Source organism: Andrographis paniculata, unplaced genomic scaffold (assembly GCF_009805555.1).
Source record: "Andrographis paniculata isolate CXL003 unplaced genomic scaffold, ASM980555v1 Contig5END, whole genome shotgun sequence".
Lineage (NCBI taxonomy): Eukaryota > Viridiplantae > Streptophyta > Magnoliopsida > Lamiales > Acanthaceae > Andrographis > Andrographis paniculata.
In genome coordinates this window covers 4,108,547-4,122,016 of record NW_026137595.1, presented here as the reverse complement: position 1 = coordinate 4,122,016, position 13,470 = coordinate 4,108,547, and the positions used below count along the sequence as shown (strand labels likewise).

At 34.2% G+C, this 13,470-nt stretch overlaps 3 protein-coding genes across 3 annotated transcripts; 2 read left to right on the top strand and 1 right to left on the bottom strand.

Moving 5' to 3' along the window:
• Positions 1–668: 668 nt before the first annotated feature.
• On the top strand, positions 669–3,629 carry LOC127258720 (oligoribonuclease-like). Its single transcript, XM_051285672.1, has 9 exons — positions 669–944; positions 1,048–1,185; positions 1,367–1,516; positions 1,750–1,826; positions 2,012–2,093; positions 2,193–2,248; positions 2,348–2,434; positions 2,916–3,006; positions 3,196–3,629. The coding sequence occupies exons 2-9, from the start codon at positions 1,074–1,076 to the stop codon at positions 3,312–3,314; spliced, it is 774 nt and encodes a 257-aa protein (XP_051141629.1). The 5' UTR covers positions 669–944; positions 1,048–1,073; the 3' UTR covers positions 3,315–3,629.
• A 755-nt stretch (positions 3,630–4,384) lies between these two features.
• LOC127258722 (uncharacterized) lies at positions 4,385–5,791 on the top strand. Its single transcript, XM_051285674.1, has 5 exons — positions 4,385–4,693; positions 4,774–4,846; positions 5,005–5,213; positions 5,286–5,358; positions 5,455–5,791. The coding sequence occupies exons 1-5, from the start codon at positions 4,586–4,588 to the stop codon at positions 5,613–5,615; spliced, it is 624 nt and encodes a 207-aa protein (XP_051141631.1). The 5' UTR covers positions 4,385–4,585; the 3' UTR covers positions 5,616–5,791.
• An 81-nt stretch (positions 5,792–5,872) lies between these two features.
• LOC127258723 (uncharacterized) lies at positions 5,873–11,565 on the bottom strand. Its single transcript, XM_051285675.1, has 6 exons — positions 11,152–11,565; positions 11,002–11,036; positions 8,823–9,011; positions 7,741–7,791; positions 6,278–6,342; positions 5,873–6,193 (listed from the first exon to the last, which is right to left on the bottom strand). The coding sequence occupies exons 1-6, from the start codon at positions 11,232–11,234 to the stop codon at positions 6,095–6,097; spliced, it is 522 nt and encodes a 173-aa protein (XP_051141632.1). The 5' UTR covers positions 11,235–11,565; the 3' UTR covers positions 5,873–6,094.
• Positions 11,566–13,470: the final 1,905 nt, after the last annotated feature.

Below are 13,470 nucleotides of genomic sequence, written 5' to 3'. Positions count from 1 at the left end.
GGACCAAGTTCAAAGGTCAGGTAGTAAAAGTAGCTATCCTGCAGGTCGGGTGAAAAAGCAGTTTCTGATAGTGGAGGGTAGTTTCAACTGACGAACGGTTTTCAAAGGTCGGACGTGGTAGGACGGTTCTCATACGTGTCGATAGAAAAGAATTTTTTGGGGAATTAACAGCGGTTATGGTAACCGACCGGATAGCGGTTCGAACCGTATCTTCAAGGGGTTATTTAAAGATTCCGTGCTGTACAGAGGAGGGATCTTCAATCGACATCAAATTCAAGAAAATTGCTTTTGGGGATCACCACTTTATTTTTCAGTCTTTATTTTTATCTTTTCCTTATTTTATTTTATGTATTCTACAGTGATCTCTAATCTCATACTCCTATCTATCAAATTCGGGGATATTTCTCTATTTTCGAATTTTACACGCATCAACAGAAATATATCTAATTTTTATATTCATTTTTTCACAAAAAAATCAATAATCTAAAAAAACAATTATTTTTTATCTTACAATATAATTTCCACTCCTCAGTCACAGAATAAAATAAAATAAGAAAGTAGCAAAGAAACAAACTTATTATTCGTATAAATTAATCTAAATCAAAGTATGTGAAAGCCACAGCTTTCCAAAGTCCCAAAAAATAAAATAAAATAAAATAAAAATCCAATAACGAAGAAAGTGTCGCTCCATTCCATAGTCAAACGCTATTCTGGAGTCATTCAAACTGTCCGCCTCTACCGCCGCCGTGCCCTGGCTGTAGTAACATTTTCCAATTTCGCTGGATTTTGGCGATTAGGGCTTTACTGTCGACAAGCTTGTTCTTGATTGGCTAAAATAAGGAGCCTGCTTGATATTCGATGTTCTGGTTGGGAAGTAGTGTCATTGTCAACGAGTTTAATCATTTGTGCCCTAAAAATTTGAATATTTAGGGTTTTGTGTTTTGGTAGGAACTTTTATGATTCAATTTTATCATTGTAGTTGAGAATTCGAGTGCTTTTATACCCCTCTTACGTAGCTTCTCGCTTGTTTGATCTTCTGTTATTAAGCGGCCAGTAAATTTACGGAGTTAGCAATGGATCGGGTGCAGAATGCGTTTTCGGTGCTGGAGTTGGATGATAATGATGATGCAAATGGACAGAGTAGTGTCGCTACTGATGATGCTATTGATATCTCTGGAAGACGAGGTTTGATGCTTTTGATCTTCTTATTTATTCTCCCATGGAGAAAAGTTTGCGTTAGAGGAGCCGAAAATTGGCAGTCTTCAAATTTTATTCTTTATCCTGCGAGAATGTATGCAGCAATTTAAGTCATCTGCTTTGCCATGTGGCCATTTTAATTTTGATTTTATGTAATTTGTTGCTGAAGAACAACACAGAGATGATGCAGATGACGGAAAACAGGATGCTCTTGGAGATGGGACGTCGCTGCAAAATGAGATTGGGGAAGTACCAACCTCAGTACAGACGCCATTGGAGTACAGGATGCCACTTGTGTGGATTGACCTAGAAATGACAGGTGAGGTTTTGATGGTAGAATCTTAAAGTGGTTTGCTTTTTTTTCATTCATTTTGCAATATATACTTGAAATGATTGTGAGGATGTTTCCCAGCTATGATGTTAAAAAGCTTCAAATTTTGAGTGTGATTGCTTTGCAAGTTGAGGGAATCCTTCTTATTATTGTGGTTTTGGGACGTCTGCCGGACATTGTAAAATTGTGGTGAAAACTTGATTTATTTATGGTCTATATAGGCCTGAACATTGAAGTCGATAGGATTCTGGAGATCGCATGTGTCATTACAGATGGAAATTTAACGAAGTCAGTTGAGGTAAAGTCAGAGACCTGTTATTTACTTATTTACTTAAGCATTGCATTGGAAGATGATATTTTACTCTATTCACCAATTGTCATACTGAAAAAACTGTCCCCACAGTTATTGTTGTGTATTTGTTTGTGGTGTTGTCATTTTCCCGATTTCGTGGATGGATAGTTAATATTTCCATCTTGTTGTAGGGTCCTGATTTGGTTATTCATCAATCAAAGGAGTGTCTTGATAAAATGGGAGAATGGTGTCAAGAACATCATGGCGAAAGTGGTTTGTAACTTTAAGTTTTTCACTTTAAGCCATTGAAAGTGGTAGTGACCTTTTGTAATACAATTCATTGATGCTAAGCAATATTTCATCGGCGTTTAGGCTTGACAGAGAAGGTTCTTCAAAGTACACTGAGTGAACAAGAAGCTGAAAAGCAGGTAATTGCCACAGAACATAATCTAAATATATATTGCACTATAAAATATTTGAGCGGAGAATTTTTTCCCATGATCTCTCATTTTGCTTTAAACTATTAGGTTATGGAATTTGTTGAGAGACACGTGGGCGAATATAGACCACATATTGCTGGAAATTCTGTCTACATGGATCTTTTATTTTTGCGGGTAAGGAAACTTCAATTGCTTATTTTTATCATTCAAAATATACTTTCAACATTCGTGAGTTTGTTATCATTTATATAATTTATACAGCATAAGATTTCACAGTATTTGAATCTTACCCACCCTAATTTGGATTATATTAGAAAATCCATGCCAAAAAAGCAAATTATGCACAAGCAAACTGCAAGGGTAGTTAGAGATTTACTGAATAGGGATGTTTTCAATGTTTGTGCTGTTTCTTGGACTGACTAGAATTATGCTGTTTCTTGCACTACCGATGAGTAACAAATACCACACATGATGTATTTTGTCAAATGATGATGTTTCTGGTGGTGGTTCTAATATATTAGGATGTGTAACACTGGAATCTTGATATTAAATTATATCTTCATGAAATATTATGTATATTATTGTCAAATGATGCTCTGTTATGTATTGTTTTTACCTTTTCTTCTCATTCTCAACGTTTTATTTCTTATTGCAGAAATACATGCCTAATTTGGCTGCCCTTTTCTCCCATGTTATTGTTGATGTCAGCACTGTCAAGGCGTTATGCATCCGGTGGTACCCAAGAGGTGACGTGACCTCTTCAACAACAATTTTACAACTTTGTTCATAGACTATATTTTTCTACAAAATTACTAGCAGACATTGGCTACAGACATGGTTCCTACCTTAGAACATACAAATACATAACTTTGTTCAGAAATCTCTATTCCTTGAACCACCATTGTTGTGATATTTTCCTTGTGATCTGATGCTAGACAAGAAAAGGGCTCCTCAGAAGGAAAACAAGCACAGAGCCATGGATGACATCAAGGAAAGCATCGCTGAGCTTAAATTCTATAAAGAGCACATATTCAAATCCAAGTCGAGGAAATAATGTAGAGTGTGGCCACAGTAACCGTCACTGCCAAGCTAGCGTCAGGTACTACAGCTCCATGTAAAGATGCAACTTGTTTATTGTGGGTTATTACATGACATATGGATGTGCTCAATGGATTCATGAACTCTAAGCCCTGCATCGATGATTGAATGGAGCCGTAGTTGAGCCTTATTTTCGGATACAAATCTGGTTCTGATGTTTATATATACTCGGTTCTTTCATATATCTATGAAAATTTCCACTGTACGATTTGTTTAATTGTAGTTTGAAATTGATTTTATATAAGGTGTTGGATTAAATTTTTCGTTTTAATATTATTTTGACATGTTTTGTTTGAAAAAATAATATATTTTTATTATAACAGTAAATCGGCAGGTTGAATAGTGGTTATATATATATATATATATATATATGCTTTATTTGAAATTGAAAACGAACACCCTGTTCTTCATCCATATCAATCTCAGTCACTTTCTTGTGATTTATGTATCGACTCTGTTTGAATATAGTGCACCTTGTATCGTTTCTCTTTTGAAATTTGGGCTCGGTAAAATAATTCTTTTTTTATTATTATTATTCTTTTGCAAATTATCAAAACTAAAAACTTCATGTGTCTGGAATAATGTATTTCATGTAAGGACGTTTTTATTGATGTATGGAAACTATATTTACTAAATGAGAAATTTTGATATAATTGATGATAACTTGAATGGTAAAATGGAGGTTCTCGAGGAGCTATAGAACTAAATTTCAAATAAACAGATAGTTAAACTAATCTTCAAACAAATACTAATAAAAATCATAATCTTAAACTAATCATTTACCCCCTGACAAATATATATATATATATATATGTATATTCTTCCAAAAAACTGCATACAATAGCTATATTTTTATTAAAATATATAAAGAAATTCAGATCTACCAAATGGGCCTATTGGGCCCAAGAACAAGATCCTTTAAGGCCCAAAATTTCCCCTAATAATAACCTGAGCCCACAAAAGAGTATAAAATATGAAAGAAATATATTTATCAAATCCTATAATAAAATCATGGACACAAAAATCAGTGGCAATAAGGCATTGAGGCAATGTGTGGATAACAAAAGTTGTTCCTCCTCCTCCATTTGCAGGGTCTATCTTAGAAGAAGAAGTAGCAGCAGCAGCAGCAGCAGGCCAAGGCAAGAGACAAGATAGAATCTGTACAAAATGCTCTTAATTGACTAAACAGAGTTAGTTGAAAGCAGATTGATTCTTGAAGCTACAACCATGGCAGCAACTGGAGGATCCATAGCTGTTTGGAACTGCCCATCTTGTTCTTATTTCAGGCAGAAAGCCAGACCACCTCCAAAACCACTCACATTATCATCACTACAGGTACATAATATTATATTCTTGACACTAACTTCATTGTGCATCCAAAGATATAGTTAAACAACTTGTGCCATTTCTCACAGGTTTCCAATGTAATCTATCATCACAAGAGAAGCATATGCTGTTCAGCAATTCAAGAATCATCTACACCCACAGGTGATCTACCATGACTCTCTCTCTCTCGATATATAGATATATATAGATAGATAGATAGATAGATAGATAGATAGATAGGAAATGATTTTGGTCACACTAGTATATTTATGTATAGATATGTAGACATATATATATATATATGATGATTGTTAAATCAGTTGCTGCTGAAACAAAGGAGAAAAAGGAGGTGAAAAAGGCCAAGGAGGATGGCAGTGATGCTGCTGTTGCTAAGCCAAAACCTGCAGCAAAAGCTCCTGCAAAGCCTCTGCCTCAGATGATGGAAGAGGATGTGATCCCTACACTCAAATCGACGTTAGAAACGCAGCAAGACATCTCCGAGCTCAACCTCACCTACATTGATAATAAGGTTATATCCTAAACTTTGTGGATCATGGATATGCAAAAATGGCAAACAAGCTGAAATTTCAATGAATGACAGTTGGAAGGGTCATTTGTGAAGAAAGGAATTCCTTACACATTTTGGGCTTTCTTCCCCAATGGAACCATCAATGGTATGTTTAAAAAGGATAGGAGGATAAGCATGGTTTATCCGAGTGAGCAATTGTCGCTTACGAGGCAAATAATAATACGTACAAATTTGCTTGCAGGGCCAAAGGGGTTCTCGATATCATCGTATGGGTCGGGAGTGAGCACTGTGGAGCCATTCTTGGTGGATGAGAGGAAGCCCACAGCAAAGCACGTTGTATTCTGGGTTGAGAAGCGTTTGGCTGCTCAGGGAATCATCCCTGTTTGGAAAGATCAAGATTGAACCAACACTCACAATCGGATCATATTTGGAGCCTCCTAATCCCAAACAAACCATTTCTGTAAATCGTATATATACATGTTTGTTAGTATCAATATCCTCTTGTTCATGCTAAAGATTGAACTTATGGCCTCCTAGTATTCCCCTTTCCGACTGTATGAAGGGTTGGATTCTGTTTATACTGTCCAGCAGACACCAAAACTACGATTAAATTTTAAGTGGCTATGGCTCGCCACAGATGGGCCTCGGAAATGACAATATGTAACACAGCCAAGACAATGTTTTTATGCATGTAATAACACAGCATGGTAATAAGGATGCACAAAAGCACACAACTAGCAGCAGTATGCTAGGGATACTTCGGCTTCAATAAATAGCAATGGAACAAGAAAGATAATGAGCAAAAACATGAAGTTCAAATCTTATGGATCAAGGTGATCCCAGATTCACTGAACAAAAGTATGTTGCTTGAGGTGATTGGTTTAGGCATTCGGACCAGAATTTGCATTCTGCATTGCCTGCTGGAGTTCACTCAGGAAATCTCTCTGCAAGCCGGTAGACACCCCTGCAGGCTGCATCACCTGAAGAGAAGAAAATCAAACTAATTTAGTTCCAGTTTTGAGTTTAGATTAGATGTTAAGATTTCATAAATCAATGTAACATACCAAGTGCGGAAGATATGCTTGACCCCAAGCCGGTGTACCTTTTGCTGTATAAAGGACTGGTCTCTCTGATTAACACACATAACGAATTATATGAAATCACAGATTCCCCAAAAGAGATAAATTGTTTGTTTAACCTTTAATTAGAAAACTAAATTACTAGAAGAATGGTACCCAGATTTCAACCACCACAACTGGTCAAAGGTGGTTGACAAAGGTATTTAAAATGTGAACTATTTATCAAGACTTGCATACAAGCTTGAAGAAAATCTCAATTCTCAATCATTTCAATTCTAATTTCATGTTGGGGGCTGTGAGCCTGTGATTCACTCGCTGGAGTAAAACTTCCAAAGATAAGCTTACACTTTCTCATTCACAGGCATTCTGAATACATAATAACGCTACAGTGAAATCCATCCACTCAATATATAGACGACAATTTGAAATAGGTAACAGCATTTAGTAAATGTTCAACAGAAGAGAGAGAGAGAGAGAGAGAGAGAGAGAGAGAGAGAGAGAGAGAGAGAGAGAGAGAGAGAGAACAGAAAAGAGAGAGAAAAGGTACATTAACTCTTGGTGAAAATCATAGATCCCATGGTAGGAATGAGGAGCGTCTTAGAAATATGCACAGAACTTAGAAATACAATAAAAAGTGGTTCATAGGATGAATCACTAAAGCCAGAAGGGCGTCTCCTCGCTTCTTCAAGCATCGCATTTAGCAAAAAAGCTTACAATCAATTTATCGAATTAACCTACCAGGGTAAAATCACAATACTCAGATTTTCCAACTCTCTCTATCAAATTGAACACCATTCACTTAAATGTTCAAACCTCTGGGAACCAAGCTGGTAGAAGTGGTAAACACTGGGACAAGTCCTTGATCTCACCAAAAAGACATAAATCTAGTCAAAAGGATTAGTGGGAAGTCTTTGGACCATGAGGCCCGACCCAATTTGGGTCTCAACACAGAAAACTTCACCAATTATCAATAGAGAATAAAACCTCAAATAAGGCAACACAAAACCTTGCACACTATAGCTGAAGAGGGGCTGCACAAAAGCTATGCTGCAGTGAAAGAACGAAATCTTCATTTGCAGTCAGCAAAGAGTATGCAATGCAACAGAGGGGCGTGTGCTTGTTGACCACAATCGTGGTGGTTGTTAATGGGCTAATGTGGGTGGAGCTTCAGACAATGGTGAACAAGATTGTGGAGTTGAGAAAAAAGGACAATAATCAGGTAGGCAGTACTATAAGCTCCTGAAATATAAAGCAAAGCTTGGAATAGCTAATCAAACAAATGAACCCCGTACAAGCTACTACGACAATAGAGACACTACTATAATATTGTAACACACTTCAATCATTTAACAATAATGCTGAAGTGATCTACCTAGAAGTTCAGAGACGACCCAAAGTTAAGTAACCAAATATTTGAAAAATTTACCAGTAAACTTTTCTTAACTCACCAGCTGAATCTTCTGGCAAATTGTTGAGTGCATTCACAGCAGCTTCCCAACCTGGAATAGATAGGCACAGATAATCTTTTTTAAGACATTTAGCTATATGGTAAACAAAGGGAAATCCAAAGGATAATAATAAATAGATGGCAATAAAATGATAGCCGCCGCACATTTGGTATGACTAACTTATAAGAAAAATAAGACCCTTTTCAGTTTTCTTTGTGCGACTAGCCCTGACAGTTCATATGTACATAATATCTACACAGAGAGAGAGGAAAAATAAAAGGAAATTAGAGGCGAAGGACTTAGGTAAACCCGCAGACAGGTATTTGGGTTATCATTTTAGATAATCTAGATCACCTTCTTTTATATTGTCTCAACATATGGGCTCTTGAGCACAAATGTTCCAGAGATCTTAGCCATTGAGAAAGCCTTAGATTGTCCTATCAATGCTCAGGCCATACACCTTCCGTTGATTTGTTTTAAAAACGAATCTAAATACACCCTAAGTTGGATTCAAGGGACACCCCTGCCTTGGAAGCTAAATTCAAATATCAATAAAATTTGGTATCTTATCTCCAGATGCCCATCCATAACTTCTGACCCCACTCCTTGTTCCGCTGACCCAGCAGACTTTTTTGCAAAGTGTGGCGCTACAAGACAGGCCTATATCTTGGTTCGGTTGTGATCTAATCAGTATGTCCACTCTTTTCTCACTGTATCTATCATATTTCCCATTCACCTTAACTACAAAATGCACACTCTCTGTCTTTTACGAATGAAAATCACAATACATAAAACAAATGAAAACTAAATGCACAACCTGAAACTGCTAGAAACGTTTATATATACAAACTGGCATGGGGGATCCTTCCTAAAAGAATTGACTGCTTTTTCCTTACCAAAAAACCAAAGAAGGGAAGGAAGTTATGTCAGTGCATGACCAGACTGTAATCATATATTCACTGTGTAGTCTTACAATGGAAAGGGGGGCAAATCTTTTTGGTTAATAAATTTATATAATAGATCCCAGAACCATTGAATCAGAATCACAGTTCCAGAAATATACTGTAGTAAATGAAACATACGGTTGTTCAGTAGTTGAGAAGCTTCACTACTGTGACACCCTTGTAAAGGAATTAACTTTACGCGAAGACTTTCACCAGTGCGGTTGTTATAAGCAGAGTCCCCATGATCCGCTATTGGACCACTCTTGGGGGGCCCAATAGAATTCCTCTCCACATCATTTGCATAGCTACTAGCACGTTCCAGTCGTTCTGCACAATCAGTTCAACACATATACATTACAATCAGTAAAGTTAATGCACAAGATTGTTTTAGCAGTCAATGCAGAAAATTTCCTAATGCATGCCGAGCCACCAGCATTGACACTAATACAGCCTGGCATTCTTCCCCTATAGATTCATATCACATCAGGGCATTCATTCCATTATAGAGATAGAACACAATACCAGTACGTTTTTTGTAAAACACAAATCATTAATTATTGCAGTTCACCTTCGTGGAAAGACTGAAGGCAAGCATTGCATAAAAACAAGAAATATATGGTTTGTTTGTTTGATGATTCCAAATTTTTTGCAGCCCTTTTCGCACTATGCAGACACTTAGATCTCAAATTTACCATCTCATAGAAGAATAAAAATAAATAAATATATAATTTACTGTCTCAAATATTTCTCAATGTGAGATCTACTTACCATTATATATTTCTATCTCCTCAATAAAAATATAATTATATACATTCAAAACTTTCTATTGTTTATAAAATCGATTTATGTCAATTATATGTAGGTATATATATGTCTTTTATCATATACAATTTTATTCTGTACAAAATAACATTCGTATTTAGTAGATTTTATTAAAAAATAGTTCCTAAAATACTTCAACACACATTTTAAATAAATTTTTAATTAAATATATCACATCACATTCCAAAATCATTTAATTCAAAACCAAATTCCCCCAAAATCAAACTAATCCTTAATTCCAAACAAACACCTAGGTTTTTTTTTTTTTTTTTTGGGGGGGGGGGGGGGAGGAAATATTTTAGGTTATTGCCAATATAGTACTTCTCCATTCGCTCAAAAAGAAACCATTTTGTCTTTGGGGGTGGTCCAAACACAAAATATCCTCCTTTTTTTTAGTAAATATGAACCCTACCACCCATTACAAATTCCTTTGAGATTACTCTTATTTACATCAATACTATTATATCAATTAAGACACAAGAACAAAATAATATTGACATATAAAATATACTAGCAATTATTATTAAAAAATACTAATATTAAGTAAACTCCACACAGAAACTAAATGCTTATTTTTCTAGTGGAAGGGGGACATAATATACACGCAGTTTCAAGAAAATGCAAACGAATATAACATTGGCTTCTAGGCACCCATCCAGTTTGAACTACCAGAAAAGAAGACATGAACATACATCAAACGCGAAGTTTCCTCTCTCTCAACTTATTATATTTTTCTCAATTATGTTAGCGTTATCATCAACCTTCACCCATACCAACACATTCCCGCCCAATCAATTTCTCATCTCTACATCAAGCCCTTGCAGATAGAAAAGTATCCTTTTGGATGCAAGCTTCAGCCTCCCACTAATAAGATGATTAAAAACGAAAAGTTCATATTTTTGTTAAAGGACATTTATAGCATTTTATGAATCTCTCACGCAGGTATATCATTCTAACGCCTGGACCTTACTATGATTTCCACATTCTGTTGGAATGCATCTATGCACTGTACCACATAAAGCTCATGCCACACAAAATTAGCCAGATTTAAGTCTCCTGTTTTATTTTATATCTAAATACATCTATATAGCCACATACTTGCAAACTAAGGTTTCTATTGATAACCTCAAACAAAATATTCAATTATGGCCTATTGTTAAAGGATCCCAAGCACAACACAATAAGTGATGACAATGAAAACAGGAGTCAGTTCAGAGACAGAGAGCAGGCACTTCACTCCCTTCTTCTTCAGGACACTGTAAAATTTTTAATCACTTCTATAAACTAACGATATATTGACCGTACTATAGAATATCAAGAATTGCTTTTATGAATAATAATTGAAGAAAATCCATGTCGACCAACATAATCGAAGAAAAGAACAATCTTTGCATGTAAAGCATCTCAGGAATACATAAACGTCAGATTGGAACATGATAGGCAAATGTGTAATCAAGTTATGAAGAATAATTAATCATTCACGAAACAAACTCACCTCCTCCAGATTTACGTCTCCCCAGCGATCGATGCCTGCAACAACCCGTCAACCACTCACGCCGCACATCTCAGAAATCCCAAATTTAAAAAGTACAAAGAAAACACAATGAATCGAAAAATAGATCAGGATCGAGGCCAAAGCCAATACCGTTGGTTAGGAGGAGCGTAACGCTTGACGGCAGCAGCGCCGGCAGCGGAGGCAAGTGAATCGGAGCTAGAGTTTTCCAGCATTGTCAAATTTGAGTTCCTTCCCCCTTCACCACCACCTCCACTGGCAACCCCACCACGGCGCTATATATATAACCCTAAATCCTTTTCCTCAAAAGAAATCTACCCTACTTTGATCACTCGGGGGCGGGGCGGCAGAGGCAATGCGATTCTAATTGAAGAATACCGGGAGCAATCTGTTGGCTCTCTCCTGCAATAAGAACTCTTCCCCTCCAGGACAGACAGAACGGAGACAGGGAATTAGGAGAACGGAGAGAGGGAATTAGGGTTCGATTGGAATCGGAGGCAGACTGTATATGTATGCCCTTGTACAGAGGAGTTTCCAGTACACGCGCCTCTCCCGAGCGTGGGTAATGAGACTCTCCCCCCACGGCTGTATCTATATCATATCGTATCATCGTATATCATATCATATCACATCATATTATATCATATCATCTTATATCATATACTCCCTCTGTCCCCAATCCATCTATCCATTTGCTTTTTGCACAAAATTTTAGAAATATTAGTATTATATTGGGATAAATTAGAAATAAAAGTAAAAAGAATAAATTAACTCTATTAATATTGTATGATATAAAGGTAATGACATTTGTTTAATATATTGTAAACTAGAAGGGTATTTGTAATGTTAGGTAGATTATACAATTACTTAAAAAAAAGAAACGGATACTTTGTTATGGGACAGAACAAAATGAAAAAATAGATAGATTGTTAAGGGAGTATCATATATCATGTCATATATAATATTAATATGAATATATATAGCACAAACCACTTTAATTCGTGCACTCTCGTCATTTTGAAATTTTTTTATTTTTTAAATAATAAATTTGGATAATTAGTTAAAATTTCTTAGAATAACAATTAATTTAACAAAATTCAAATTTATCAAGATAATAAATAACAAAATATGTATAAAATTAGCTTTTTGTATATCTATATATAAGAGATTAAGCTAAAATTGCCCTAACAAAAAATATTATGAGATTTTCGTCCAACATTGCGCAGGTTCGGAAAAATTGAGATCCGATCAATCAGAAATTTTCAAGAAGTGTTCATAATTCGTTACTTTTCAAACGTTAGGATTATTGGTTGGATACATGTAGTTCGATCATAATGACAAAGTTTTTAGATTTGTTTTTTTTTATCTTTATTTTTCTTAAATACGTGGTTTTTGTTGGTTGACTTAACTATGATTGAGCATGTTTATATGTATTCTTAAAAACTTTTATATTTTATTTTTATTATTGTCAATTTTCTACTTCTGGTTTGGACAACACTTGATTTTTTATTATTTTATTTTTTTTCCTGAAGGGTTTTTATGTGATTATTTTTTTCGTATTTTATTTACGCATATGATTTGTTATCGTTCAAATGAATTGAATGATTTTCCACATAAAAAAAATATCATTATCTTTTTTATACATTATTTATGCATATAATTTTTATCTTTTCTTATACAGTGAAAATTTTATAATAAATTAAGATAAATTTTAGTAATTTATAAAAATTAGTATATTTTAATTTTAGTACTTTTATTTTTATTTTATATGCATTATTTTATTTGTTTTTTTTTATTTTTTACTTGTTGAAAAATTGAAATTATTATATTCAAATTTCATGTCTTATGTTGTTATCTAATATGATTTGTTAATAAATATTTTTATCCAACTTATATTTGATTTCATTTGAAATATAAATTTTGTAGTTTATAATTTTTTTTATTACTTAATATTCTCCAATATTTGTTAGTGTATTTGTTTTTTTGTTTTTTTGTTTTTTTTTTTTTTGTTGATATACTGTTTAAAGTTTCTTTTCAAATTGGGGATAAAAGAGAACATGCTATAAAAATAATCAAGATTTTTTTTTTATCGATAGATATGAATTTATTTTAAAATTTATTATAATTTTCATTTAATAAAATTGTAAATAAATATTTTAAATCTAATTTAGATTTGAATTTAAAATGATATATAAATTTTATTTGATTTATAATTTAATTAATATTATTTGTTTGTTTTTCTTTTCGTTACTATATATGTTATTTAGTATGTTGTTTGAACATTGTTCACTACTGAAAGCTAACAACTATATATAAATGACGACAATTTTTTTTCAAATTTATTTTGATATTTAATTTAAGAGTGATTATGAATAATTAATTTTTTTATCTCTATTATGTTTGACTTTAAATTGTAAAATATATTTATGAAATTTTCATTCGCTTACTTAA